This window comes from Mirounga angustirostris, unplaced genomic scaffold, assembly GCF_029215605.1.
Source record: "Mirounga angustirostris isolate CCGP_5_RB_7025 unplaced genomic scaffold, mMirAng1.0.hap1 SCAF_17, whole genome shotgun sequence".
Classification (NCBI taxonomy): Eukaryota; Metazoa; Chordata; class Mammalia; order Carnivora; family Phocidae; genus Mirounga; species Mirounga angustirostris.
The window spans coordinates 9,742,123-9,766,781 of NW_026991725.1; the positions used below are offsets into that span (position 1 = coordinate 9,742,123).

The 24,659-nt window shown below is 41.6% G+C and overlaps 1 protein-coding gene and 1 long non-coding RNA gene across 5 annotated transcripts in view; one reads left to right on the forward strand and one right to left on the reverse strand.

Annotated features, from left to right (window-relative positions):
* Positions 1 to 1,775: 1,775 nt before the first annotated feature.
* Positions 1,776 to 8,490, reverse strand: LOC135363030 (uncharacterized). The gene is made up of 3 exons (XR_010408707.1): positions 8,259 to 8,490; positions 6,528 to 6,656; positions 1,776 to 3,231 (listed from the first exon to the last, which is right to left on the reverse strand). It is a non-coding gene; the product is annotated as an uncharacterized LOC135363030 (long non-coding RNA).
* A 1,008-nt stretch (positions 8,491 to 9,498) lies between these two features.
* TAF15 (TATA-box binding protein associated factor 15) overlaps positions 9,499 to 24,659 on the forward strand; it is a 30,386-nt gene continuing 15,225 nt past the window's right edge. The window contains exons 1-9 of one of the 4 annotated variants that reach the window (XM_064583351.1): positions 9,526 to 9,631; positions 10,020 to 10,120; positions 16,593 to 16,632; positions 17,917 to 17,968; positions 18,055 to 18,139; positions 18,222 to 18,324; positions 21,870 to 22,063; positions 23,124 to 23,244; positions 24,497 to 24,541. In XM_064583351.1, the coding sequence (XP_064439421.1) occupies positions 18,308 to 18,324; positions 21,870 to 22,063; positions 23,124 to 23,244; positions 24,497 to 24,541 (377 nt within the window). In that variant the 5' untranslated portion in view covers positions 9,526 to 9,631; positions 10,020 to 10,120; positions 16,593 to 16,632; ... (1 more) ...; positions 18,055 to 18,139; positions 18,222 to 18,307. Of the gene's footprint in view, positions 9,632 to 10,019; positions 10,121 to 16,592; positions 16,633 to 17,916; positions 17,969 to 18,054; positions 18,140 to 18,221; positions 18,325 to 21,869; positions 22,064 to 23,123; positions 23,245 to 24,496; positions 24,542 to 24,659 lie in introns of all 4 variants that reach the window. The other 3 variants (XM_064583348.1, XM_064583349.1, XM_064583350.1) reach the window with 3 other exon arrangements.

Below are 24,659 nucleotides of genomic sequence, written 5' to 3' on the forward strand. Positions count from 1 at the left end.
GGAACACGCCGCAGTCCCGGAGCCTCTTCCGCAGGCTGCACAGCCTGGCCGGGTGCCCGCCGCCGCCCTACCCACCCGCTCTCTCCGCCAACCACCTCCAGTTGATCCGGATCTCTCCCGGGAGGGCGGGGGAAGAAGGGTCTCCTGGAGATTGTAGCTACTTAAGACTTCGATCAAGGAGGGTCCTGGCCTGCCTGAGGGTCACATTATTTCAGCCAGGCTGGCAGGGGGCGAGGCCCTGGGCTATGAAAGAAGGAGCCCCGGGCTGGGGTCAGAAGACTGGGGCTTGAGTTCCAGATCTGCTCCTTTGCTAGCCGTGTGAATCCTGTCTCCATTACTTGCCGGCTGTGCGGTCTTGAGCAAGTCACTCACCCTCTCTGAACATATTTTCTCATCAGTAAATGTCGATAATAAGAATACTAATGTCATGTGGTTATAGGGAGCATTTAATGAGAGAATAATGTCTCTAAATAACTGAGCACTGTACCTGACATCGTGCAGTACGCAATTAATAAGTGGTAGGCTGCCGCTTTGTGACTTTTGGCAAAGGATTTAACGACTTCGAGCGTCAGGTTCTTCCTCAATAAAATGAGAGCAAATGATATTTAGTTCCCAGAGTTGCATGGAGATTAAAAGAGAAACGGAGGGCAAAGTGCTTGGCTTAATGTATTCCACACAGTCCGTAGCAAAGGTGGAGTGAAACGATTTACGTGAGAGCCTTCGCTAAACTCGCACTGAGCAAAAGTCAACTGTTTTCATTATCTGCCTTGGTCACTGCGAGCAGGGTGCTGTCTCTCTTCTGGTCTAATCTGTGCTAATCTGTGAAATGCAAATGGCACAATGGCACAATGATACCGACCTCCCTCCGGGGGACTCGCGAGGATTCCATGAGTTGATACGCGTAAAGTAATTTGGAATGTCTAAAGTGCTAAGCAAATGTATTGCAGTGTTCTTATCCTAAGGCTTAGAGACTCAGTAGCCTACAGAAGGCTTTTGTGTTATTGCAAAAAAGGTGCCACTCTGGTGGAGGAATTTTTTAAAAGGCAACTCTTCGGTGGACTGACTTAAAGGCTGCTGTAGAAGAACAAAAAGCCGGTCGGCCCCGCCCACCTCCCAGCCAACCAATGAAAAGGGGGCACTCCTGGGCGAACCAATTAGAAACAGGCGCACCTCTGCGCAGGCCAGTGAATAATCGGCGGCCTTCGCCATCCCTGCGCCAGGGCCCCTGCGGTGGGTTTAGAGTTGTAACGGATTTATGAGCCCGTTCACGCCCCTCCTCCGCCGGTGCCCTGGTGCACATCCTTAAGGAGCGTCCTTGCCTGGGATGGAGGCCCAGAGATGGTGGCCAAGGCCTGGGCCTTCCCCTCAGAGAGCTTTCAGTCTAGCGGGGCAGACTGGAACGAAGGTTCTCAGCTAAGGACAGAACTGTGACACGGCTACACGTTCAAGAGGAGTCCTGCGGGTGAGCTTAGAGGAGGGAGATTCTGAAGGCGAGTGGGGTAGCGTTGCTAGTTTTAGCAAATAAAAATACAGGATGACCTGTTAAAATTGAGTACCGGATTAACATTAAGTATGTGCCATGACTAAAAAATTATTCACCGTTAAGCTGAAATTCAAGTTTAAATTGGTGGCCTCTATTTTATCTAGCAACCCGTGTGTGTGTGTGTGTGTGTGTGTGTGTGTTCCCTGAAGGTATATTCTGTCCTTGACCAATAGGTGGATTTTTTTTTTTTAGGTTTTTATTTAAATTCCAGTTAGTTAACACACAGTGTAATATTAGTTGCAGGTATACAATATATGATTCAACACTTCCGTACAACACCCTGAGCTCATCACAACAAATGCACTTCTTAATCCCTATCACTTATTTCACCCATCCCCCCTCCCACCTCCCCTCTGGTGACGATCAGTTTGTTCTCTACAGTTAAAAGTCTGTTTCTTGGTTTGCCTCTCTCTTCTTCCCCCTTTGCTCATTCATTTTGTTTCTTAAATTCCACATGAATGAAACCATATGGTATTTGTCTTTCTCTGAGTTATTTTGCTTAGCATAATACTCTCTAGCTCCATCCATGTCATTACAAATGGCAAGATTTCATTTTTCTTATGGCTGAGTATTATTCCATTATATATATTATATATATATATATAATATATATCTCACTTATATCATATATATATCATCTTCTTTATTCATTCATCAATCAATGGGCACTTGGGCTGTTTCCATAATTTGGCTATTGTGGATAATGTTGCTGTAAATATTGGGGTGCCTGGATCCCTTTGACTGAGTATTTTTGTATTCTTTGGGTAAATACCTAGTAGTGCAGTTGCTGGATCATAGGATAGTTCTATTTTTAACTTTTTGAGGAACCTCCATACTGTTTTCCAGAGTAGTTGCAACAGTTTGCATTCCCACCAACAGTGTAAGAGGGTTCCCCTTTCTCCACATCAGTAGGTGGATTTTGAAAGGCTAGATACAACTCTGTATCTATCTAGGGCAGGGAGCTCTGAGGAGCACCAGTTGGCAAAGGACACTGTTGGCCAAGCTGGAGTCAATCCCAGATTTGCCAATTCTCTCTCCAGGCAGAATTTCTCCATCTCTCTCTCCAGCACGTGCCAGAGGGTATCCATTTCAGCTGCACTGGGAGGAGAGGGGAAGGCAGGAAGCAGTGCTTCCCTGAAGGGCTGAGTGACTGGGAGGATTGAGCCACTCAGAGAGCTGACCCTGGCTTTCTCTGCATCCCATGTTAGCCATGGCCCCTGGACCTGGAAAACTAGCACCACTGTTATGTTTGAACGTTGACTTCCTGTTTTCCTTTTGTGTTCTTGGTTAGATTATTTCATCCGATCCTCACCTGTCCCACTTCACCTCTGTTTGTGGTCACTTGGAGATGCCAAGAATTTGCACTTGGAAGTGCCTGCGAGAATTTATGCAGAACAGATCTTCCTTTGCCCGCATGCTCATCCTGGGCTTCAACCATGCTTTGGCACAGGATGTCTCCATTTCCCAGAAAGACAGCATGTTTCCATAGTTAGAACCTGGGTGAGCAGGAGTTTCAGTTCTCTTCTGACTCCAAAGCTTACTCATAAGTCCCAGAGCACCAAATTCTGTGATCTTCTTCAGGAATCTGGGGGCCTGACTTGCTGTATGTTTTCACTTTCCAGGACACATCCTAAGCCAAGTCACTTTGGATGGGGTGGAGGAGGGTGGCCTGCCATCTGAGAGGGGCACTGAGGAAGGAAGGAAGATAAGAAAGGCAGGGTAGTTTATTGGAAGAAGCTCAGTCCACAGCAGGGACATCGGAAGAGTGATAGGGTTGGGGGGAGAATGGCTTTGGATCGGCCACATCCCAAACAATCCTGGATGACAAGTCCCTATGTTAATCCAATACCATTATTTCCTCCTCTGGTGGGGGTGGGGATGGGAATGAGGAGTTGGAACAAATAATAGTGGTTAATGCTTGCTGAGAAATTAGCATGTGCCACGTATGTGCTATGTGCTTTACATAAATCATGTCATTGAATCTTTGCAGCTTCCTTATGAGAAAGCTACTATTATAAGCATCCTTATTTTAAAGATGAGGAAACTGAGGCACAGAGAGATTATGCCATTTGTCTGAGGTCACAAATCTAGTAATGGAGCCAGGGTTCAAACCCAGATAGTATAACTCCAGATCTTGAGCTCTTAAGATAGCTCTGCTATCTCACCTCAAGTCAAAAGATCACTGGAGCACCTGTATTGAATCACCTGGAGGCATTTAGTAAAGATTCAGATTCCTGAGCTCTACTCCAGACCTACTAAGTCACTAAGTACTAGACACCAGTGTTCAAGGGGAAGATAGGAGGGCTAGGTTTTCCAAGGGTCTGGCTCTCTCTTTCCCTCCCTCCCTATCTTGGGTGAGCAAGTTCCTGACCCCGCTAGGCTGGCAGTCCTCTCCGTTTGTCCTCTTCAAAAAGAGCTGCTTCCCCTCCTTCTCTCTCTGCACTGGGGCTCAGTTCAAACCCACAGTGCCTCCCGGCTCTCCTCAAGTGGACAGGGCTTGGGCACGTTGCATGCCCAAGGGAGTGGCTGTCAGCTGCCTGGGCCATTCCTTCTTCTCTGACAGAAGGCAACAGCTGGCCAGTGAGTCGTCTTCCTGACCAGGACCCTTTGAATCAAGCAGGATGTATGGACCTGGACAAGGCCCTTTCTGGGCCTCAGTTTCTCTCTTCATAACATGAGAAACAATTAGCTTTGTCTCTGCCCCTTCCTTCTTCCCAGGAAATGTGCAGAGCACAAAGTAGATTTTATCAGAAGGAATTCTGGGCTCTGGAGAAAGGCACTAACAGAATGACCAACCTCCCCAAATCACAATCATAGGAATAATAAGAAGAATGAGGACGTGGGATTAGCTTGGGAGCTTTGAAGGGGAGTTGTTCCCCAGAGTTGTGAGGAGGTTAGCTGTGATAATTTGGATTCATTATTGACTATAACTTCTGTGCATTTTTAGCACAGTGATTCAATTTTAGAAGCCCTGAGTCTTTAGCAACCACTTCTGCCTCTGGAAGAGAAATTTCCTCTCTCTAGCACATGTGGATGTGCTCTTATTAGTCTGGGTCACTTTCCCAAGTCTACCTGCCCTATCTGCCTCCCTGTACGTATACACACATGCACATGCTCATAGGGGACTGGAAAAGGCAAGAAATTTGGAGGGAGACAGACCTGGGTTTGAACCTGGACTTTTTCTTACTCTGTTAACCCTTGCAGGTCCACTAACCTCTCTGAGTTTCTGCCATCTTAAAATGGGACAACAATAATTCCTGCCTTTTCTATTACCCCGATTTGCTAGAGGGAACCAACTAGACAATTATTCACTGTTAAATCCTATCAAGTGCTAGATATTGGGTACACAGACACAAGCCTACATGCTTGTGTTCTTTGCACAGTTTCACACTGGGGGATGCTCATATCCAGACAACATACACAAGCATGCTCTGGAACAATCATACGAGCACCTCCTTGCCAGGCAATGAATGCTCTCTGGTCAGAACAGCCCCATCTCTCCTAATCCTCATCATGATTTGCAGGGCGACAGCCTCTTTTGGTTTGTTTTTTACTCATAGCAGGACCCAGGGGACTTGCAAGGAGCACAATGAAGGCCTAGCCAATCTGGCAGTGTGCCCCACTTCCCTTCCATAGAAAGGCTGTCTAACCGCCAGACATCTGGCTGGAAAGGCTGACCAGGACCTGCTCAGCATCTGCTGCTTTGCTTAAAAGACCTGCTAACCGGAAAGTGTCTGGTTCCTTTCCACCCCAAACAGGAAGTGCCTGCCACTGTCCTAAGGATGGGGTAGCCGGTCATTTCCAAGGAACCGACTCCTGCCTCGCAGAGCCTCAGGGAGATCTTCGTGGGAGGCTTGCTCTCTAGGAAGGCTGGAGGAGCAGGGCTCCAGGGACACTTCCTGAGGTGGGGGTGGGAGGGTGGTGATGATGGCTAGGACTGCTTACCAGCGTGTGACACCTGGCACAGAGCAGTCTTGTCAGTCTTTGAACAGTGCTCCCTGAACACTTACTCTGTGCCTTGCGGGAGATGTAAGAAAGTCCTAGAGAAGGTCTTTGAGCTTGAGGAGTTTACAGACAAGTCAGAAAGACAAGTCATGCCATTTCCCCCCTCACTTATTTATTCATTCATTAAATACAAGCTCCCCCCCCCCTTTTTTTTAGTGCCTACTGTTTCTGGCACTGTGTGAGGCACTGTGGAGTTCAGAGGGGAACTAGGCAACCCAACTAGAGAATAAATCAGCCTCTAATCAGGTAGCAAGCCTGGAAGGTTGGTACAACTGAGAGTTCCACAGGATTTCAAAAAAGACAAAAGATCACTGTGCTATGGTTTTCACTCTGGTGGGAGCAATAACCTCCCTGCCCCCCTATGGTCCATTCTCAAGACAGCAGCCCGAGCAACCCCAGTAATACAGACCAGATCCTAGCGTGGTTCTGCTAAGTGGCGCCCTCTCCCGGCCTCCCCTCTCACTCTAACAAAGTTCGCGGTCCTTACAGGGCCCTACAAGGCCCTACACCCATGGTGGAAGGTTGGGAAGCCAAACGGGAGGGAGGCAACTCAGAAATTTTCAACAGCAAGAAGATTCTACCAGCCGTAGGCTGGAGGGATGAAGGGAGGGGGAGGACTGAAGGAAGAAAGGGTTACAGGATCCCAGGAGCCAGGGGCACGGAATAGAAATATCTCTGAAGAAGACAGCTGCAGCCTGAGACACCGCCGCCGCCGCAGCTGGTGGCAGAGAGGGGGGAGACATAACCCTGGCTTCTTCCTTTCTTCTACTGTTTGATTTTCCACCAGGTTGCCCATTGACTGATTCTAGCTGGAAGCTACCGCCTGAGGGAATCTCTGAAACTGAAAGGTAGCCTGCGGTGGGGGGTGGGGGCGGGGTTAGCTCTCCAAGTGAGGACCTGAAGAATGATCAAGGGCAAACAGGCCCAGTACTAAGACCTTCCCAGGTACATTCTGCTAAAGCTGATGTGTAAAATGTACCTGCTGTCTTCCCCAACTGTGCAGAGTGAGGCCAGGATAGTGGATGTAGAGGGAGCAGGATCTTGTAGCATGAAGAACGGCGGGGTGAAGATTAAAGTCGGTTCCAGATAATCATTCCCTGGCAAAAGCCTGGAAGACAGGAGAGCACAGGACTCAATCTGTGAGTCAGTTTCTGGTAGAGAAGGGCCCTTGGAAAGAAGACCCAGAGGAATACAGACTTAGGAGGAGTTCTCTGTTTCATGTTTGAGAGACCAGGGACACTGTAAAAAGAACCCTGGGCTTGGTCCAAAGGCCTGGATGTGAGCCTTCTGTCCCTAATTAGCTGTGTGGACTTGGTAAAGAGATTCACTTCCCTGAGCTCCAGTGTTCTCTCCACAAAATGTGGACAACAGTAATACCTATTTCACGGGGCTGTCCAGAATATTAAAAGAAATAATGAATATAAAAAACTAAATGTCACTCCTTTGATTAGATTCCTCAGAAGTTCCTTTTTTTTTTTTTTAAGGATTTTATTTTTTTAAGTAATCTGTACATGCAACATGGGGCTTGAGCTCACTACCCCGAGATCAAGAGTCACATGCTCTTTGGATTGAGCCAGCCAGGCGCCCCTTCCCTATTGTTTTTGATTTAGTATCCAAACTCCTCTGCCAGGCCCACAGGTTCTTCAAGATGTGGCCTCTGTGTACCTCTTTCACTCATCATTTATCACCACTGTCCACCCCTGCACTGTCCACTGTCCACAGACCAGCCAGCCAGAATTACTTGCAATTCCTGGCACTTGGCTCTCTCATAGCCTTTGCAAATACAGCCCTTTCTGCCTGATATACATCCTGGGCCTAATTCCTGTTTTTTCTTCAAAATTCAGTTTAGGAGGTATTTCCTTCAGGAAGCCTTTGCTAATACCCCGTCTACCCTTCATGTGAGCTAGGTGCTTTTACTCTGTTTTCAGAGCACCCTCTGCATCCTCCCATTCTAGCACATTCAGTAGTCATTGGAATTAAAGGTTTGTACTGCCCCTTTTGTGAGACTGCAACTCCTGGAGGGCGGGGTCATCAAAATTCCTATTTCTCTACCTTCAGGCCTTCCAGGGCCTGACATGGAGTAGAACTCAGGAGATGGCAGTTGAATGAAGAATGCATGCATGCGTGAATGAATGAATTGATAGTACAAACTTAAGGGGGCAATGATGAGCAACACTTTTTGTATTTCCATCTTAATTGTACACCCAATTGTAAAATAAATAAAAAAATAGGAAGAACAATCTAGAAGTTTCCCCCATCCCTAACCCAATTCTCTCCTGCGATTGCACATGCCCATCATCTCCTCCTCTGGGTTGCCTTCCTCAATGTTCATGCTGATCGGCTGAATCATTTTTAGTCACGAAGGAGTTTTTATTCCTTTAACCTTGCTTGTTTGGACTTATCCAGAGAGCTCCATGACCCTCGATATCTAGAGTTGAGTGTACAATTATTCATAGTATAACGAAGAGAGATGACCTCATGTCTTTTTTCTGACCTGAAGGTGTTAATTCTGAACTTATCTCTCTACCTCCACCCCAACTTGTTCCTCCTCCTATTCCCTACCACAGGGAATTATACCACCATCTGACCACTTCTCTAAGTGGGAAACTCAGAATTCACTTCTCACTCTTCCTTAGCTCCTCCCTTCCAAATTGGTCACTCCATCTTGCCCAGTCTACCACGGAAGTATCTCAGGGATCTCTTCACTTACCTCTGACTTCACAGTTCCAACCTAAGTCCAGGCCACTGTGATCTCTCACCAGAATGATTGCATTGGCCACCAAATTGGTCTCCCTGCTTTTAGGCACCTCTCATCTCCATACATTCTTCATACTGCAGCTTGAAGATGCAAATGTGACCTTCCTTTAAAATCCTCTGGCTTCCCAGTGCCCTCAAGATAAAGCACAAACCCTAATGCAGTGTATTTTACAAGGTATGGACTATTTAGCCCTCTACTTTTCTGGCCTCATCTACCGTTCTCCCCTGGAGGGTAAACTCCAAAATACAGAATTACTTGTTTTACAACCAGTCGAAAGCCCTTTCCCCACTTCACTTCGTCTCTGGCTTAACTCAGATGTTGCATTGCCATCGGGCAAAATGTCCTTGTGTGCTCTCTGAGCTTTCACAGCCTCATTTCATCCTCTAGAGCTCCAGCCCCCACTAGGCAATGCAGCATAAGGGTTAAACCCCACAGGCAATGGTTGGTATCTGGTTACTAGGATTCAAATTCCACGTTGGCCATTTACTAGTTGTGCGACCTAGGGCAAATGAATAATCACGCCCGTAACGTCGGGATAATATTTCATCAGTGTGTTGTGAGAATTAAATGAGATGATGTAAGGTGCCTGATAATTAGAGTTGGCCATTACAACAGCACTTAAAACCAAAGCTCGACCTCCCACGCACTATATTCTCAAGGCCGGGTTTGTGTGTGGTTTCGTTTTAATGCATACGTTTGTTCCAATATCACCTTGTAGTCTCTGTTTTACTTGACAAGATAGTTAGACCGGGAGGCGATCACGACTTTCTGTCCCCGAGCTCGGCGACACCCAACGCCCCCAGATGGCTTCAGCTGTCTGCAACCAAAGCTGAGCGAACTAGGGCATACCACTCTAAATCTTAGGGGGAAGAAAGGCCTTTTCTAACCAAATGGTCTGTGTTTATAAGGCCTCCCCTCTTTCGCTTCCTAACCTTGAATTCTATCAGACACGATAAGAGTCAGAAATAAGACTGTAATTGGGACCGAGAAAGTAGGCTCAGCTTCCTCCCCCATGCTAATGGCGGCATTGGTACTTTCTCCTCTCGATTCCCTCTCAATAATGGTACCGTTCGCGGAGGGGAGAACAGAGAGGGGTTCTGAAGACTTCAGGTTTCAGAGGCTGGTAGTCGTACAGGAACCACCCCTCGCGCCGTGGCGCGGTGGTACCGCCCACTGTCCTCTGATTGGCTGCCGAGGCCCCGCAGTCGGGCTCAGCCCGCCGCGCCGCCCTCAGTACAGCTCCGGCCGCCGCGCCGCTTGGCTCTCGTATCCCTTGTTCTCGGCGGGCTCTGGGGGCTCCGCGCTGCGGCCGTTAGTCATGTCGGGTAGGTGACTCCTTCAGCGAGCAGCGGCAGCGGCGAGAAGGGGCCTGGCGGGGTTGGGCCGTCTTCCCGCCCACCGGAGGGCCCCGAGGGAGAGCCTCCGGCCCTGAGGGAGGCTTGGGGGTGGGGGGGCGGCCGCGGCCGCCGCCATGTTGGACTGAAGGGACGCACGCTCCCAACGCTCTCCGTCTGCAAATCTCGGCGGGAGTGCTTCGGTCCCCCTGTATTTTGACCCTGTCCTTGGAACCTGAGGAGACGTGCCGCTCCCGGGGAGGGTGTGTGAGTTGGGGGGGGGGCGGAGGCCGTCTACGCCATCACGGGGGCGGGGGGAGCCCGTGATTAGAGCATCCGCTGAGAGAATCGGTGCTTCTGGTTCTCCGCTCCGCCTCAGATCTTTCAGCGAGGCCTCGGGCCACTCGTCTCGCCGCCTCGTACCTCAGTTTCCCCATCTGTGAAGTGGAGCTGGGCCTTCCTGACTCACCCATTCATCAGGTGGGGGTCTTGACGCTCTGGGAGCCCTTTCAAAGGACGTTGCCTTGCACGAAACCCTACTTACCGTCATTCCCTCTACCGTCACCACCCGGATTCGAATGGGGGTGTTTGCATATAATTCAGCTTCCTCCTCAGCCTCCTCTCATTTTTCTCCCTTCTCCAGTTCATCTGCAAGAGCCCTGAAAGTGAGCCTTTTCTATTCTGGATAGACTCCTGTAGGTACATGTGGCATTTACCTTAAAGTATACAGGCCAAAGGAAAGGCAGCCTTACACGGAACATTTAAAGTGATCGACACCTCCACGCCCTCCCTTGTGTGGAAGAGGGGGACAAAAAAGGCATCGATCTCTTCAGGACAGTCAGTTTAGGTCCTGCTAATAAACCCGAATATAAAGTCTGGAACACGAATGTTCTCTAGATTTAGCAGTCCTAGCTAACCACGCAAGGTCCTCTGTTGTGGGTCCCTCACAGGCTGCAAAGACCCAGCTGTCCACTTGCTAGAAAACATGAGAGATCACGTTTCATGTGAAAAAGAACATTTCCTTGAAACCATATGATGGGGATCAAAGTGATGGCTGGCACAGTCTTTCACATTTTTTAAGGGAGTTGGTACTTAAAAAACAAACACAACCCCCCCTCCCCCCATGCAGTCTTGCAGAAGGATGGAAATGTGTGACAAAAAGCAAGTAGCAGGCTGAGATGAGGCCAAAGTAACAAGACTGGCTGGACAGAATAATAAACCTTCCTTAGATTAACCTTAATATTAAGTCTGAATATTGAGCTTTTGTGGAACGGGGCACCTACCTGATGGAAGAGGCTGTTAACTGCACAGGATTTCTCTCTTGCTTCTTTCAGTATTTAGGAAAAATACTCCAAGGAAAAATAATTTCTTACTCCAAGTAGACATTGGTACATCTTTTACAAGGTGCATAATTTGGAATGAAGTCTGGTAAAGCTCCACAGAAGTATGTAGAAGTATGTCCTTAACTATCCATGGTTTAGATTCTCCTACCCTCATGGGGAAATTTACCGTTTCAATGGACATTAAAAACTTTTGGCGTTGTCTTGAATTTTAACATCTTCATTGGTGTAAAACAATGGCTATTTTTATAGGACTGCGTAGCTTTTATGGAAGATTAAATTTTAGAGGTTACCATCTGTAAAATCCAGGATTTTCAGTGTGTCATATTAGTGTGTGAGCTGGTTTATCCATTAGTACTGGTCTTCAAAGTACCAAGACACTAGATTAATTTGTCACTTTGTAAGTTAAGTTTTTTAAATATCAAGATTGGCTTTCACATGAGAAAAGACCTTTATATAAAAATTGTTTCTAAATTAAGTCCATTAAAGCGAGAATCTTTTAAGTTCTACTTAGTGTTGTTATGTGCTGTTTATACGTTTTGTAAAATGTGTATAAAAATATTTTTGATTTTGTATAAAAATAGTATGCTTTTGACTTGTTTTTTGGTGAATGTTTCAATTAATAAATTAACAGTAAACCCCCCTAAACAGCTGATTGCATTAAGTTTAGTTAAATCCTTTAAACATTCCAAACTGAACCACTCCAGATGCTTGATAAAGCAGACTTATAAACTTAATAAAATATAAGTGCTTACATAGTCAATAAATAAGTAAAAATTGTAAATATTTTAAATCAAACTCATTCAAATATTGTTTACAAATGTGAATTAGCTGACACCTTCAAGTTAGAATCAAACGTATCAGTTATACATACAAAAATTAAAGTTAAGATACTTCTCATTTTGGCAATATGGCAGACCAAAATAAATTGAAAATCTTCTATCTACAAACACCAGAAATGCAAGAATTTACCAAAAAAGGGCAAAACCTAACTGCCAGAAATGAAGTAGAAGCCAGCATAGAGCTAGCTTGACAGTTGCCCTGAAGAGGCAGGTATAGGTCTCATCATTTAGAGACTTGGGGTTTTTGTTTTTTTTTTAAGATTTTATTTGAGAGAGGACAAGCAGGGGTTGGTGGGGCAGAGGGAGAAGTAGGCCCCCTGCTGAGCAGGGAGCCTGACTTGGGGCTCATTCCCAGGACTCTGGGATCAAGGCCCGGTGCTGAAGGCACACACTTAACTGAGCCACCCAGGTGCCCTGAGACTTGGGTTTTATTACCCAAGTACCCAAGGAGATGAAGCCTTAAGACTATTAGAGCCAGATAATGGGAACTGAGACCTTATATAAAACCTAGATGTTTGGGGCGCCTGGGTGGCTCAGCTGTTACGCGTCTGCCTTCGGCTCAGGTCATGATCCCAGGGTCCTGGGATCTAGTCCAGCATGGGGCTACCTGCTCCGTGGGAGGCCTGCTTCTCCCTCTCCCACTCCCCCTGCTTGTGTTCCCTCTCTCGCAGTGTCTGTCTCTGTCAAATAAATAAATAAAATCTTAAAAAAAAAAAAAACCTAGATGTTTGAAAGATTGTCTTCAGTGAAAAAGTGAACTAGAAAAAAACCTTTGTATCAGCATAACAGATAACAAGGAAGCTTGGGCCCTGAGTGAGAAAGGTCTGTCCTGAGAATTGTAACCTGGGAACTGCTTCATACAATTTGGGTGTACATTTAGGCTAATTATGGGGGTCCAGGAAAACTTAAGCCAAGAAATTAACATAAAAATTGGTTCTGGGCTGGTAATAACCTTGGGGCTCCTGGTAGAAACAAATGAACAACCTTTTCTGGAGGAAATTTCACAGCCTAGGTCACAGGACTCTTCTAGAAAAAACAGGCCTTGCAAAAGGTAGATTCACATTAAAAAATTGTAGAACTCGAGGAGACAGTTCACCAAAATGAGAGTTTGTGACAAATGGGGTTAGAACCCCTAATAGGTGATTTGAAAGCAAATAAGTTTGAAATTACTAAAAACCTAAGGGAAGGAATCAACCCTAAGACCAAGATGTTATGAAGAAAGGCCATATAGATTTAAAAAGAACCTAGTATGAGATAGAAACAGTGGTTAAGTTGAATTGCAGACCTAGCAGAAGAAATAGTGAAGTGGAAGACATACAGTTACCCACAATTCAATTCAGAAGGAGATGAAAAGCAAGATTTAGAAACAGATGGAGAAGTCCTGTCATACATCTAATATGTATATAATATGTCTCCTAAGAAAATGTGGGAGGAATCAGGATTATAGTTGAGATTTTTCCAAGATTGATGAATATTTTGGATCAAAAAACAGTAGTTTCAAACATGAGATACCATGTTCAGTTCATCCTAGATACATTGATGTGAAACTGCAGATTATGAAATACCGATTACCTACTGGAGGAAAATAGGGAAATGGTAAGATTGGTAGACTTAAAAATTCTAAGAAGTTGGAAAATAATGAAATGATCTCGAGTCTAAAGATTAAGAGTACCACTTTTAGGCCTTTGCCAAAAGAACTAAAAAATGTAAATCCAGAAAGGAGAGAGAGGATGCAAAAAACAATAGAAGGAGCAAACACAGTAAATAAAAAGCAAATACTAACAGTATGGAACATTGAAGATTAAAGTGATTACATTTGGAAGTTAAAAAATGGAAGCAAAAAGAACAAAAATTGAATGTTTTACTACTAAAGCAATAGGGGAAAAGGGAGTAAAGAAAATCCAGTAGGATGCAGAAAAGGAGTTAAAAGGAAAAAGAAAACCCTAGTAAGTAGAAAAATCTAATATAGGGGTATAGGAATAAGTGAAAAGTAAAAATATGAAAACGCCAATTGAAATAGTTTCACATTGGGAAAAGAAATTATCTCTGTGTTGTTCGGAAATTAGATACCTGAAACATAAGATTAAGAAATGTTGGTGGTATAGAGATAGAAAAAGATGAACCGGACAAACACCAACCAAAAGCAAGATTGATTGTTTAGTTGTTACCAGTCAAAATAAAGTTTGGACATTTTTAATCATAATGTAATGTTAAAAGAGGATTCATCATGAATATATAAATATCTACTTTTATGTGCCTAACAAAATAGCCTCAGAATATAGAAACCAAAAAAATATAATTGACAAGTCTGGTCAAATGAAGTTTTTTTTTAGCACACCTTTCTGTGTGATTAATAGATGGGGCAGACCAAATGTTGGAGTATGAATGGTATAACCAAGTATCATCTAGACTTACAGAATTTACTCAACATTTAGGAAATACACAGTTCTGCGGTGCCTGGGTGGCTCAGTCGTTAATTGTTGGCCTTCGGCTCAGGTCATGATCCCAGGATCCTGGGATCTAGCCCCACATCGGGCTCCCTGCCCCCAGCGGGAAGCCTGCTATTCCCTCTCCCACTCCCCCTGCTTGTGTTCCCTCTCTTGCTGTGTCTCTCAAATAAGTAAAATCTTAAAAAAAAAAAAAGAAATACACAGTTCTTTTCAAGCACATAAGGGGTGTTTATGCAAGTAAAATATTTACCAAGGGGAAAAGCAAAAAACAGCAAATCCTAATAAGTACCAGGAATAATAGAGAAAATACCTTTTCTGGCTGCAATGGAATATAATTAGAAAACAACAGAATCAAAACCCTATACACTTGGAAATGAAAGCATTTCTAAATCATGGATTCAGACAAGGCTCAAGTGTCAAGTACTCATAATGAGCAGTAGTTTGAAATGCCATAAATAACATTTACAAACTGATTTTCTCTAATGAATATAAAACATTTGTACTTTATCACTTAAATATATTTATACGAAGGGCTGTACTTATTGGTCAATATTATATCTTCTAGAGTTTTAATGTCAGCCAACTAAAGAAGTCAGATTTATAATTTCAGAGAACCAAAGTGACGGTTAAATTATGGACACTCATAGATTTGAGCCAGGGCCACATGACCTACATGCTGTGTACGTCTATAATTTTGCTTGAGCGAAAGGGAAATAAGCAGGTCTTAGACTCCACTCTCAGTGGAAGAACCCTCATCCATGCCTTGGGATATAATTGAAGCGAAAGCTTCATTTATCCTCAGGATACTTTAAGTTTTACTCATACGTCTCCCCTCCCCTTCATAATCCTTTTCAGTTTCTGATTTAGTTGAAGCCAATTTCCTTTCTCATTTGGTAGATGTATCTAATCTCTTTGTGGCCCAATTAGATTCTGTGTGCTTTTCATGTTTTATTTGGTTATTAGCGATAAATCTATGGTCATTTTTTCATGGGTGTGGCAGTGATACACAATTTTTTCTTCATCTTAGCCTTATGTTCTTCACATTCATAGAAATTGTCAGGATTTCATTCAATATTCTTATGATCAAGGATTTAAAAAAATCTTGTTCAGTCTGATTGTAGATCTCTGCTGCAGAAAAGTGGCAAATCTGATGTTATCTACCTATACTGCCAATGGTGATGTTTTTATATTGTAGCTTTATGTGAATTGAATGCAAATGTCACTAATTTGATTTCTGGTGGGTTTTCAGAACTGTTTGACAGCAAATGATTTTGTTTCATGTTGGATGAGATTGGGCCTAATGGTCAGCTGTTTCAGATGGAGTTATTTTTTGCAGTTGAAAGAATATTTCGTATAATATTACTCTTATTCATCACTAATAAACTTTGACTCTGAGTAGAAACCCAAAGGATAGAGCCTCTTCAAAAGTTTTTGATATAACTGATGTTTTGAGGTGTTGGGAAAAGCTCAGAGTTTAAAAAAAAATTTTTTTCTTTTAAAGATTTTATTTATTTATTTGACAGAGAGAGACAGCGAGAGAAGGAACACAAGCAGGGGGAGTGGGAGAGGGAGAAGCAGGCTTCCTGCTGGGCAGGGAGCCCGATGTGGGGCTCCATCCCAGGACCCCCGAGATCGTGACCTGAGCCGAAGGCCGACGCTTAACGACTGAGCCACCCAGGCGCCCCTAAAAAATTTTTTTTGACATTATTTAATTCATGCCTTCCTTGGTAGTTTTTATTGCCGAAAAGGAAGCTGGAAGTAGGTCTTGCTGAGTTGGTATGCCGATTGGCCAAGTCTCTGAAACCTTGGTAAAGTTGGAGATAAACAACTAACTTAGATGCTTTTACCAAAGTCTTCAGAGATCTGTTTGTTGCTGCTGATGGCCAGAGCGGTCCAGTACAGGGGAATGGTGTGTATGTTGGGCTGGTGAGGATTTGCAAGTCAGTGTAATCCTGGGGGTTCATCTTCTCAGAGTGTATGTCTCCCGCCCTCCCCCCTTTTAGTCTTGATTAGTTTCAATAGATGCCTTTTTGTATGTAAAGATAACTTGAGTTTTTGTTAAAAGGATGGATTTTTCACTGCTTGTTTTATGGTTGTTCACTTGGTTCTTGTGACCATCAGGACACATTTGTAAAGTAGTTGTTTTTCAAAGACGTAGTTACTGTAAACAAATCCTTGCACAGTAATTTAACTAGTTTTTTTTTTCTGTAGGTAGTTTTTATTACATTTTCTTACTGCATTCCATCTTTAAAAGCTAAAGTCAGCCTTTGAGGGAAGCATAATTTTAAATAAGATTTAAAATTCTTTTTATGTGTTTTAGATTCTGGAACTTACGGTCAGTCTGGGGGTGAGCAGCAAAGGTAAAGTATACATACATTTTAATGATACCATGTAAGAGTAGAACTGAGGGAAAAAAAGATGAATTGAGTCAAGCGTTCCTTTTGAGATTTGGTATCTGGATTTCTTAGAGTTAAATGTTAGCTTGTCAAGGGGGAAAGGCCTGTGTACATACATACTGAAACATTTTTTTCTTTTTTTTAAAAAGCCTGCTTGAATCAGTAAATACAGATGCCCCCTAGAGATTAAGACAAATCTCATAGGTATTTTAAAGAATGTTTTCTTTAAGAATTTTTTTAAATGAAACTATTAAAAGGATTTAGACAATTGAACTATATAACAGGTTCTTAGAGAAAGCATTTAAATTTTTGATTATATGTAATATGCTATTTTTTTTAAGAGCGGATTTTCTTTAAGCACTATAATAGAAATGCTTAGCATTTTAAAAACACTCCTTACCATGCTTATAATAAAAAGAAAAGTCTGTTTTTATGTGACTGAAGACATGCAGTAGGGTTCTCTTACTTGCCAGAAATACAGCCTTTAACTTACACTATAAACGTTTGCAGCTCAATGTGAGATATTCAGAATAGCATCTCAGGTATCGTCTGTCTTCAGGTTTTAAGCTTCATGAAAACAAAGCTGGTTTGAAATATATATAAAGTTAAAGTCTGTTAGCACTTGATAGCTCTAGAATAATAATTTTTTTTTTTTGCAAATATTTTTTTGGGGGTATATATTCAGAAAGTTTGTTTCTGACTTGTTAGAATTTACATGCTCTAAAATTAAGGTTCAAATCTGAGGGAGGTACATTTATTCAGTCAACAAACTATATGCCAGGCTGTGCTGTGTTACGGGGATACAATATAATTATTAAAGGCAGATTTAGGGCAGATGGTAGGAAGAAATTAATCTGTCGAAACATAGCTAATTTGATTAAAGTGCTAACTTAAAAAATTATTTTTCTGTCTCAAATTTTTATTATGGGTCTTACTTCCATGTAGTCAGTCCCCACACCCAAGTATAATTCTCTTGAGATTTTCTAGTTCTACTCAAGTTTTATTTGTGTGAGATTGTCAAAGCTAAACTTTTGCTGCTTGTTTGGTATTTAAGAGGTCTGGGAGTGACTTCATTTATGTCTTAACAGTCTTTGGTCATCACCTTTCAATTTAGACTCTAAGAAACAGGCAAATTGGCAATTTCTCAGAAGAGAAGCTTGTATGGATTTGAAAGTTGAAGATAGGGTTTTTTTTTAAGCTTTTAAATTCTAGCACATCTCTTTCAAGGAGTACATTTTTCTTTTACAGTTATTCTTCCTATGGAAATCAAGGCAGCCAAGGTTATGGACAAGCACCACAAGTAGGTTAAAATATAAATTGTGCTTTTTGTAAATATTTATTTTTATCTTAAGTAGGTGATAAAACTTGTATTTACCTAAATTTCAGAGCTATTCTGGCTATGGACAAACTACTGATTCCTCATATGGACAGAACTATGGCGGCTACTCCGGCTATGGACAAAGCCAATCAGGTTGGACTGGTTTGTTAATTTGCTGTTTTAGAAATAAAAAAATCAGAACATTTACTAAATGGTATATCCATCCAATCTTTAGGTTATTCACAATCCTACAGTGGTTATGAGAATCAAAAGCAGAGCTCATATGGCCAGCAGTCTTACAATAACCAGGGACAGCAAAACATGGAATCATCAGGAGGGTAAGGAATCAGTAAAAGCACAGAGATTGTGTTGGGTAGTGGAAATAACACTTTGGGTATTAAATAGATTTCACTACCAAATCCTAGCTTTACACATTTTTTTTCAGAAAAGTTTTGAAGGATGAATTTCATAGTTCTGTGTTAGGAAGAATGTGGAAATTGTCAGCATTGTCATTTGATTCTTATGATGTGTTATTTGTAATATTACTGTTTAGCTGTATGAATGCAAATGATTTATTTATTTTTAAAGATTTTATCTATTTGAGAGAGAGCAAGTGAGCAAGCGTGAGTAGCAGGGAGGGGCAAAGGGAGAAGCAGACTCCCTGCTGAGCAGCGAGTCTGATGCGGGGCTCGATCCCAGGATCCTGGGATCATGACCTGAGCCGAAGGCAGATGCTTAAGCAACAGAGCCACCCAGGCACCCTGCAGCACATGATTTAAATGTTAAAAAAACATTTGGAGCTCTGCTTTATACCTGAGATTAAATAAGAACCTAGTTATGAAAGGAGACTTTCAGTGCTTACTTTTATTTCCATTTTATTTTTTAGCCATTTTAATGTATTACCTTTTCAGGGACAAAAATATTAAAAAAGTGCCAAAACCTATCCACACATTTTAGATACTCAAAATATGTTTTATTTATTAACATAGGTAGATGAATATTTACCAACAAGTTTACAGGTTTTATAGCTTTTTGTTTTGTTTTGTTTTTATAGTTTTTTTAAAGTTTCAGATGTGTGGAGCTTGTTCTTGTTACTAATTTTAATAATAGCAGCTTAATTTTTTTAAATTGTGCTTTACATTTTGTGAAATGCTTTTGCATTCTCGTATTGATCCTTAGCCATTATGAGAGAGTGTCAGTAATTATCCCCAGTTTGTAGAGGTAAAGAGAAATTAAGATTATGTAGCCTGTTAAGTTACATAGCTAAAAAATTACGCAAAAACTGAGATCACAAGTATTCTTTCTGCAGTGAAAAAAATTATTCTAAGTGAAATTCGGTTAAATAAAACCACTGGGGAAAGATTTGTGAGGTCACATTGTCAGTCTTAGAGATGTGAGAGTGTTTTGAAAAGTAGAAACTGGAGTACACATGTAGAGAATAATTTTCAGAAAGCATGTTACAATAGAAGGAAGAACTCTTTAAGTCCTGTTGGTTAGTTTTAAAGTTAGGAGAATCCTTTTATAAGGATGAATTTTTGGAAGCATGAGATATAAATGCAGACCAAAGAAAAGTGTTAGATTTGGTTTGACAACTATTTTATTTTTTTTATTTTAACTTTTTATTATTTTATTATTTTTAAATTTGTAAAAATTTATTTGAGACACAGAGCACATGTGCATGTGTGCAAGTGGGGGGAGGGGCAGAGAGAGAGGGAGAGAATCTCAAGCTGACTCCCCGCTGAGTGTGGAGCCCAACGTGGGGCTCCATCCCATGACCGTGAGATGCTTAACTGACTGAGCCACCCAGCTGCCCCTAATTTTTTTTTGACAACAATTTTAAAGTGAAGCACTAGAGTTCTGACTCTTGATGTGATGTGCTTTGGGTAAGGAGTTGGAAGAAAATACTGATCTTTATTATTTATTAGATTGCTTTGGTCATCTGATGGAGAATAAGGTGTGACTATTAAGATACGAGACTTTTTGTTCCCTTTTTAAAACATTAGAACTCAAATCCAATTAAATATTCCTTTCAACATTCCCATCCTGAGAACAGGTAATTAATAGTCATATTGCTTAGAACATACTTAGAAATTTCTTTTTGAATTGCCAGAGATAATAAAGCAGTCTCACTTTTTGGTAGACTAGTTTCAGATAAAAAATGGCATCACAGGGGCGCCTGGGTGGCTCAGATGGTTAAGCGTCTGCCTTCGGCTCAGGTCATGATCCCAGGGTTCTGGGATCGAGTCCCGCATCGGGCTCCCTGCTAGGCGGGGGCCTGCTTCTCCCTCTGCCTCTGCCTCTCTCTCTCTCTCTGACTTTCATGAATAAATAAATAAAACATTTAAAAAAAAAAAATGGCATCACAAAGCAAGTTCCTTCCTCTAAAAATCCGATTTACTGTTGTTTTCTTTTTTTTGTAAGATTCTATTTTTTAAATAATCTCTAAACCCACAACTCTGAGATCAAAGTCACATGCTCCACCTACTAAGCCAGCTAGGCACCCCTTACTGTTTTCTGAAATTTATCTTTGAAGATATTTAGGGGAATGTACTATAGGTTCTAAAGATAATTATAAGAAAATAGTACCCTGGGGTGCCTGGGTGGCTCAGTCGGTTGGGCGTCTGTCTGCCTTTGGCTCAGGTCATGATCCCAGGGTCCTGGGATTGAGCCCTACATTGAGCTCCCCACTCAGCGGGAAGCCTTGTTCTCCCTCTACCACCCCCCTGCTTGTGTTCCCTCTTTCACTGTGTCTTTCTCTGTCAAAAAAATAAAATCTTTAAAAAAAAAAAAAGAAAATAGTACCCCAAATATTATGAGATAACATTGTTAAAATTAAGTAGTAGAGAGCCTTTTAATGTAACTGTTAAAAAGACTCAGCACTTGGGGCACTTGGGTGGCTTAGTCGGTTAAGCGTCTGCCTTCGGCTCAGGTCATGATCCCAGGTCCTGGGATCGAACCCCGTATCAGGCTCCCTGCTTGTCAGGGAGTCTCCTTCTCCTCCCTCTCCCCTATCTCGTGTTCCCTCTCTCCCTCTTCTCTCAAATAAATCAATAAAATCTTTTTTTTTTTTTTTTTAAGATTTTATTGATTTATTTGACAGAGAGACACAGCGAGAGAAGGAACACAAGCAGGGGAGGCGGGGGAGGGAGAAGCAGGCTTCCCGTGGAGCAGGGAGCCCAATGCGGGGCTTGATCCTAGGACCCTGGGATCATGACCTGAGCCGAAGGCAGACACTTAACGACTGAGCCACCCAGATGCCCCAATAAATAAAATCTTTAAAAAGAAAGAAGACCCAGCACTGGTTATGATATATTTGTTAAAGGATGAGACATATTACTGTATTTTGTGGCACCTTTAATTTTTTTTTAAGTTCAAGGGGATGGTAAAAGCCATAGTGACTTTTTGTTTCACTAATGTTTTCAAAGGTGTGTGGTTTTTCTCATAATGTGGCACCTCTTCAGTGATAGTGAATTGTTTGAAGGTCATTCCATTGCTGATAAGGAGATTTTGTAGATAAAATAACTAAATGATTTGCACCAGAAAGTGGTGGTAGGGCTGTCTGGATGGTTTAGTCAGTTAAGCATCTGACTCTAGATTTCGGCTCAGGTCATAATCTCAGGGTCATGAGATCGAGCCCTGTGTTGGGCTTGGGGCTCCATGCTCACTGGGGGAAGTCTGCTTGAGATTCTCTTCCTCTGCCCCTCCCCTCTGCATTCTCTCTCTTTTACTCTCTCTCTAGCAAATAAATAAATCTTAAAAAAAAAAAAAGGAAGTAGTATTAAATATGGTTGAGGTCTACCTGGTCAGGCCTCTCAGTCTCAGTCAATTTACTACAGTGAACATAATCCTTCTATAAAATTTCAAATTCTTGATTTCTGTTTAGCCAAGGTGGAAGAGCGCCTTCATATGACCAGTCAGACTATGGTCAACAAGAGTCGTATGACCAACAGTCAGGCTATGATCAACATCAAGGTTCATATGATGAGCAGTCAAATTATGGTCAGCAGCATGATTCCTATAATCAAAATCAACAGTCCTACCATTCACAAAGGGAGAATTACAGCCACCACACACAAGGTATGATATATTGGCCTATTATTTTTCTTTTTTCCCCTCATAGAATTATATTAAGTTTTAGATTAAAAGACCTGTGTAGGATTTCAACTGTTTGTAAAAATTCAGAGTGACCTTGAATATACATGCTTCTCTCTCATGGCTATCAAAGCTAGTTTATTAGATTTCTGTTTCTGAACTTCTCAGACTCCCAAATGGTCATGTGACTTTTTGATGGCTGAAGACATGAATTTCCTTTGTTGTGTCACTTAACTCTGATCATTTGACAATGCTGCTGCTGCCAGTTGTATTGATAGTGTTGGTATACTTGATTTAGGGAATTTATGATCCTATTTTAGCCTTTTCACTTCATCTAAGAAGGACTAGCCATTCTTTCACTTGTTCTCTTAAAGCATTTGGAATATACTACTGATACTTAGGAATCGGTCTGTGCCATGGACATGAATACTTCAAGGGCACAAGTCTTGTTTTACTCATTTATACTCTCCATTGCCTAGTATAGGGCCTGGGTCATAGTAAGTGCTTAATAAATATTTGTTGAATAATTGAATGAATGAATAAGTGAATGAGTAAACGTGGAAGCCCATTCACTGAATATCTTCAGTGAATATGGTCACTAAATATGTCTCAGTTTGAAAATCCAGTTATTTCTTGACCATGCTTGATTTACATTTAAGTATTTTTAAGGTAAAGAAATAACTTGTAAGATTAGGGTTATGCTTTTCATCTAATTATTAAGATTCTGTACCTAGTATTGTACTGTAACTCAAACTATTCTTTATCACTATCACATCAAATGGTTATATCCATGTCACCATTTTGCTTTCTGACTATAGCAGAGTGGAATTTGACACAGATATAATTCTCAAACATATTTAATTCCAGATAGTTTTATGATAACTTGCATTTGAGTTCACATTGAGTGTACATGTGCCATTTTCCAAAGGACATAATGTGTGACCCAAAGAGCCATTTAAGTTTATATTATGGGAAACCTTTATCAGAAATGACAATGGTTATTTATTCATGTATATATTCTTTCCTTTTTTTTTTTTTTTTGTAGATGACCGTCGTGATGTGAGTAGGTATGGAGAAGATAATAGAGGATATGGCGGGTCACAGGGAGGAGGTAGAGGGCGTGGGGGATATGACAAGGATGGAAGAGGTCCTATGACAGGATCAAGGTAAGTATTTAGGTATAGGTGTCTACATTTCTTCTCTATCTCTTTTTTTAATTTTAAAAAAATTTTTGTTGTTTTACTCAGCTGGTTTGATTCCAGCATCTGAATTAGGTAAGAGGCTTAAATAGATTATGTTGTAGGGAAGAAGGCAGAAATTCAAAATTTATTTTCAGTCTTAAGATGTCAGTAAATTACCTCAGAATAGGCTATGTTAGGAGTTAGTTTATGTGGTGTATATTAAACACCAGTGGAGAAAATTCCCCTATTATGGTTGTGATTAAACCACTTAACTATGTTTTTCCTGCCAGAGCTATAGAGTCTAAACTCCTTTAAAAGATGACTCTGAGAAATCCAAGTATATTATATGTAAAACATAAAAGGTAAGTTAATTTTAGATTGGAGTGCAGAGAGGCTATTCCTTAATCTTGAATCCCCTTGGGAAGGGAAAATATTAGGAGGCGATAGCAGAGTATATAAAGGTGGGGTTGGCAAATGAGAAAGATTTTATGTAATTTAACTATTGGGTCTTCCTTCTTAAGTAAATAATTATTGAAATAATTAGTGCAACATCTATCATTGCATATTTTGTTCAGACTAAGCTGTGGAAAAGATGACTTTTTAATTCAACCTTTCTTTTCCCCATTGCTAGTATTATCAGGTTTTGGTACTTAATTTTGGCATATGTTAAGAAAGCTGGTTCTAAAATTACTTTTAAATATATCTGTAAATATAGCACTTTGGCCCTAAAAACAAGAATGAAAAAATAACTGACATTTGTTATCCTCAGTTGAGGTTTGCAGGTTGCAAATTTATGTGTAAAATACACAGGCTTAAAAGATAATTTGTGTTCCCTGGGAATTGAAATTGTTAGTGGCCTGTTAACTTAATAACATACCAGTACCAGTTTACTCTTCTGCTCCTTAGGGGCTCTCTGTTCCCTGAAGTGACTTGAGAAACAAAACTAGTTACATACAGCACTGTTACTTCTTCAACTGAGCCAGGAATTTGATCACCGACTTGTATTTCTCTGTGTTTAGTGTACAGTACTTCGATATTAGGGCAAAACTAAAGCCTAACCATATTTGAAGAACTTTTATAAGACTGCACATTAAGTCTTTTCGATTGATAGCAAAGTCAGTTTACAATATATAAATATATTATTGTATGCTCTTCATTATCAAAGTGAGCAGCCTGCCATCATGTGGATATAAATGAACAATGTAAAGTGACATGGTGCTTACTTTCTACCTAATAGCCTCCTTCCCATCTCAAACAGAATCCCAAACAAGATAGCCAACAGGTATATTTAATTTTCCAGTTAATACGTTTTAGATAATTGGCTTCTTTGGAATACTGTATGTTTTATAATATATCGTAGGTTTCATTTTCTTCATAAGGAAGTTATATCCTATGCATTA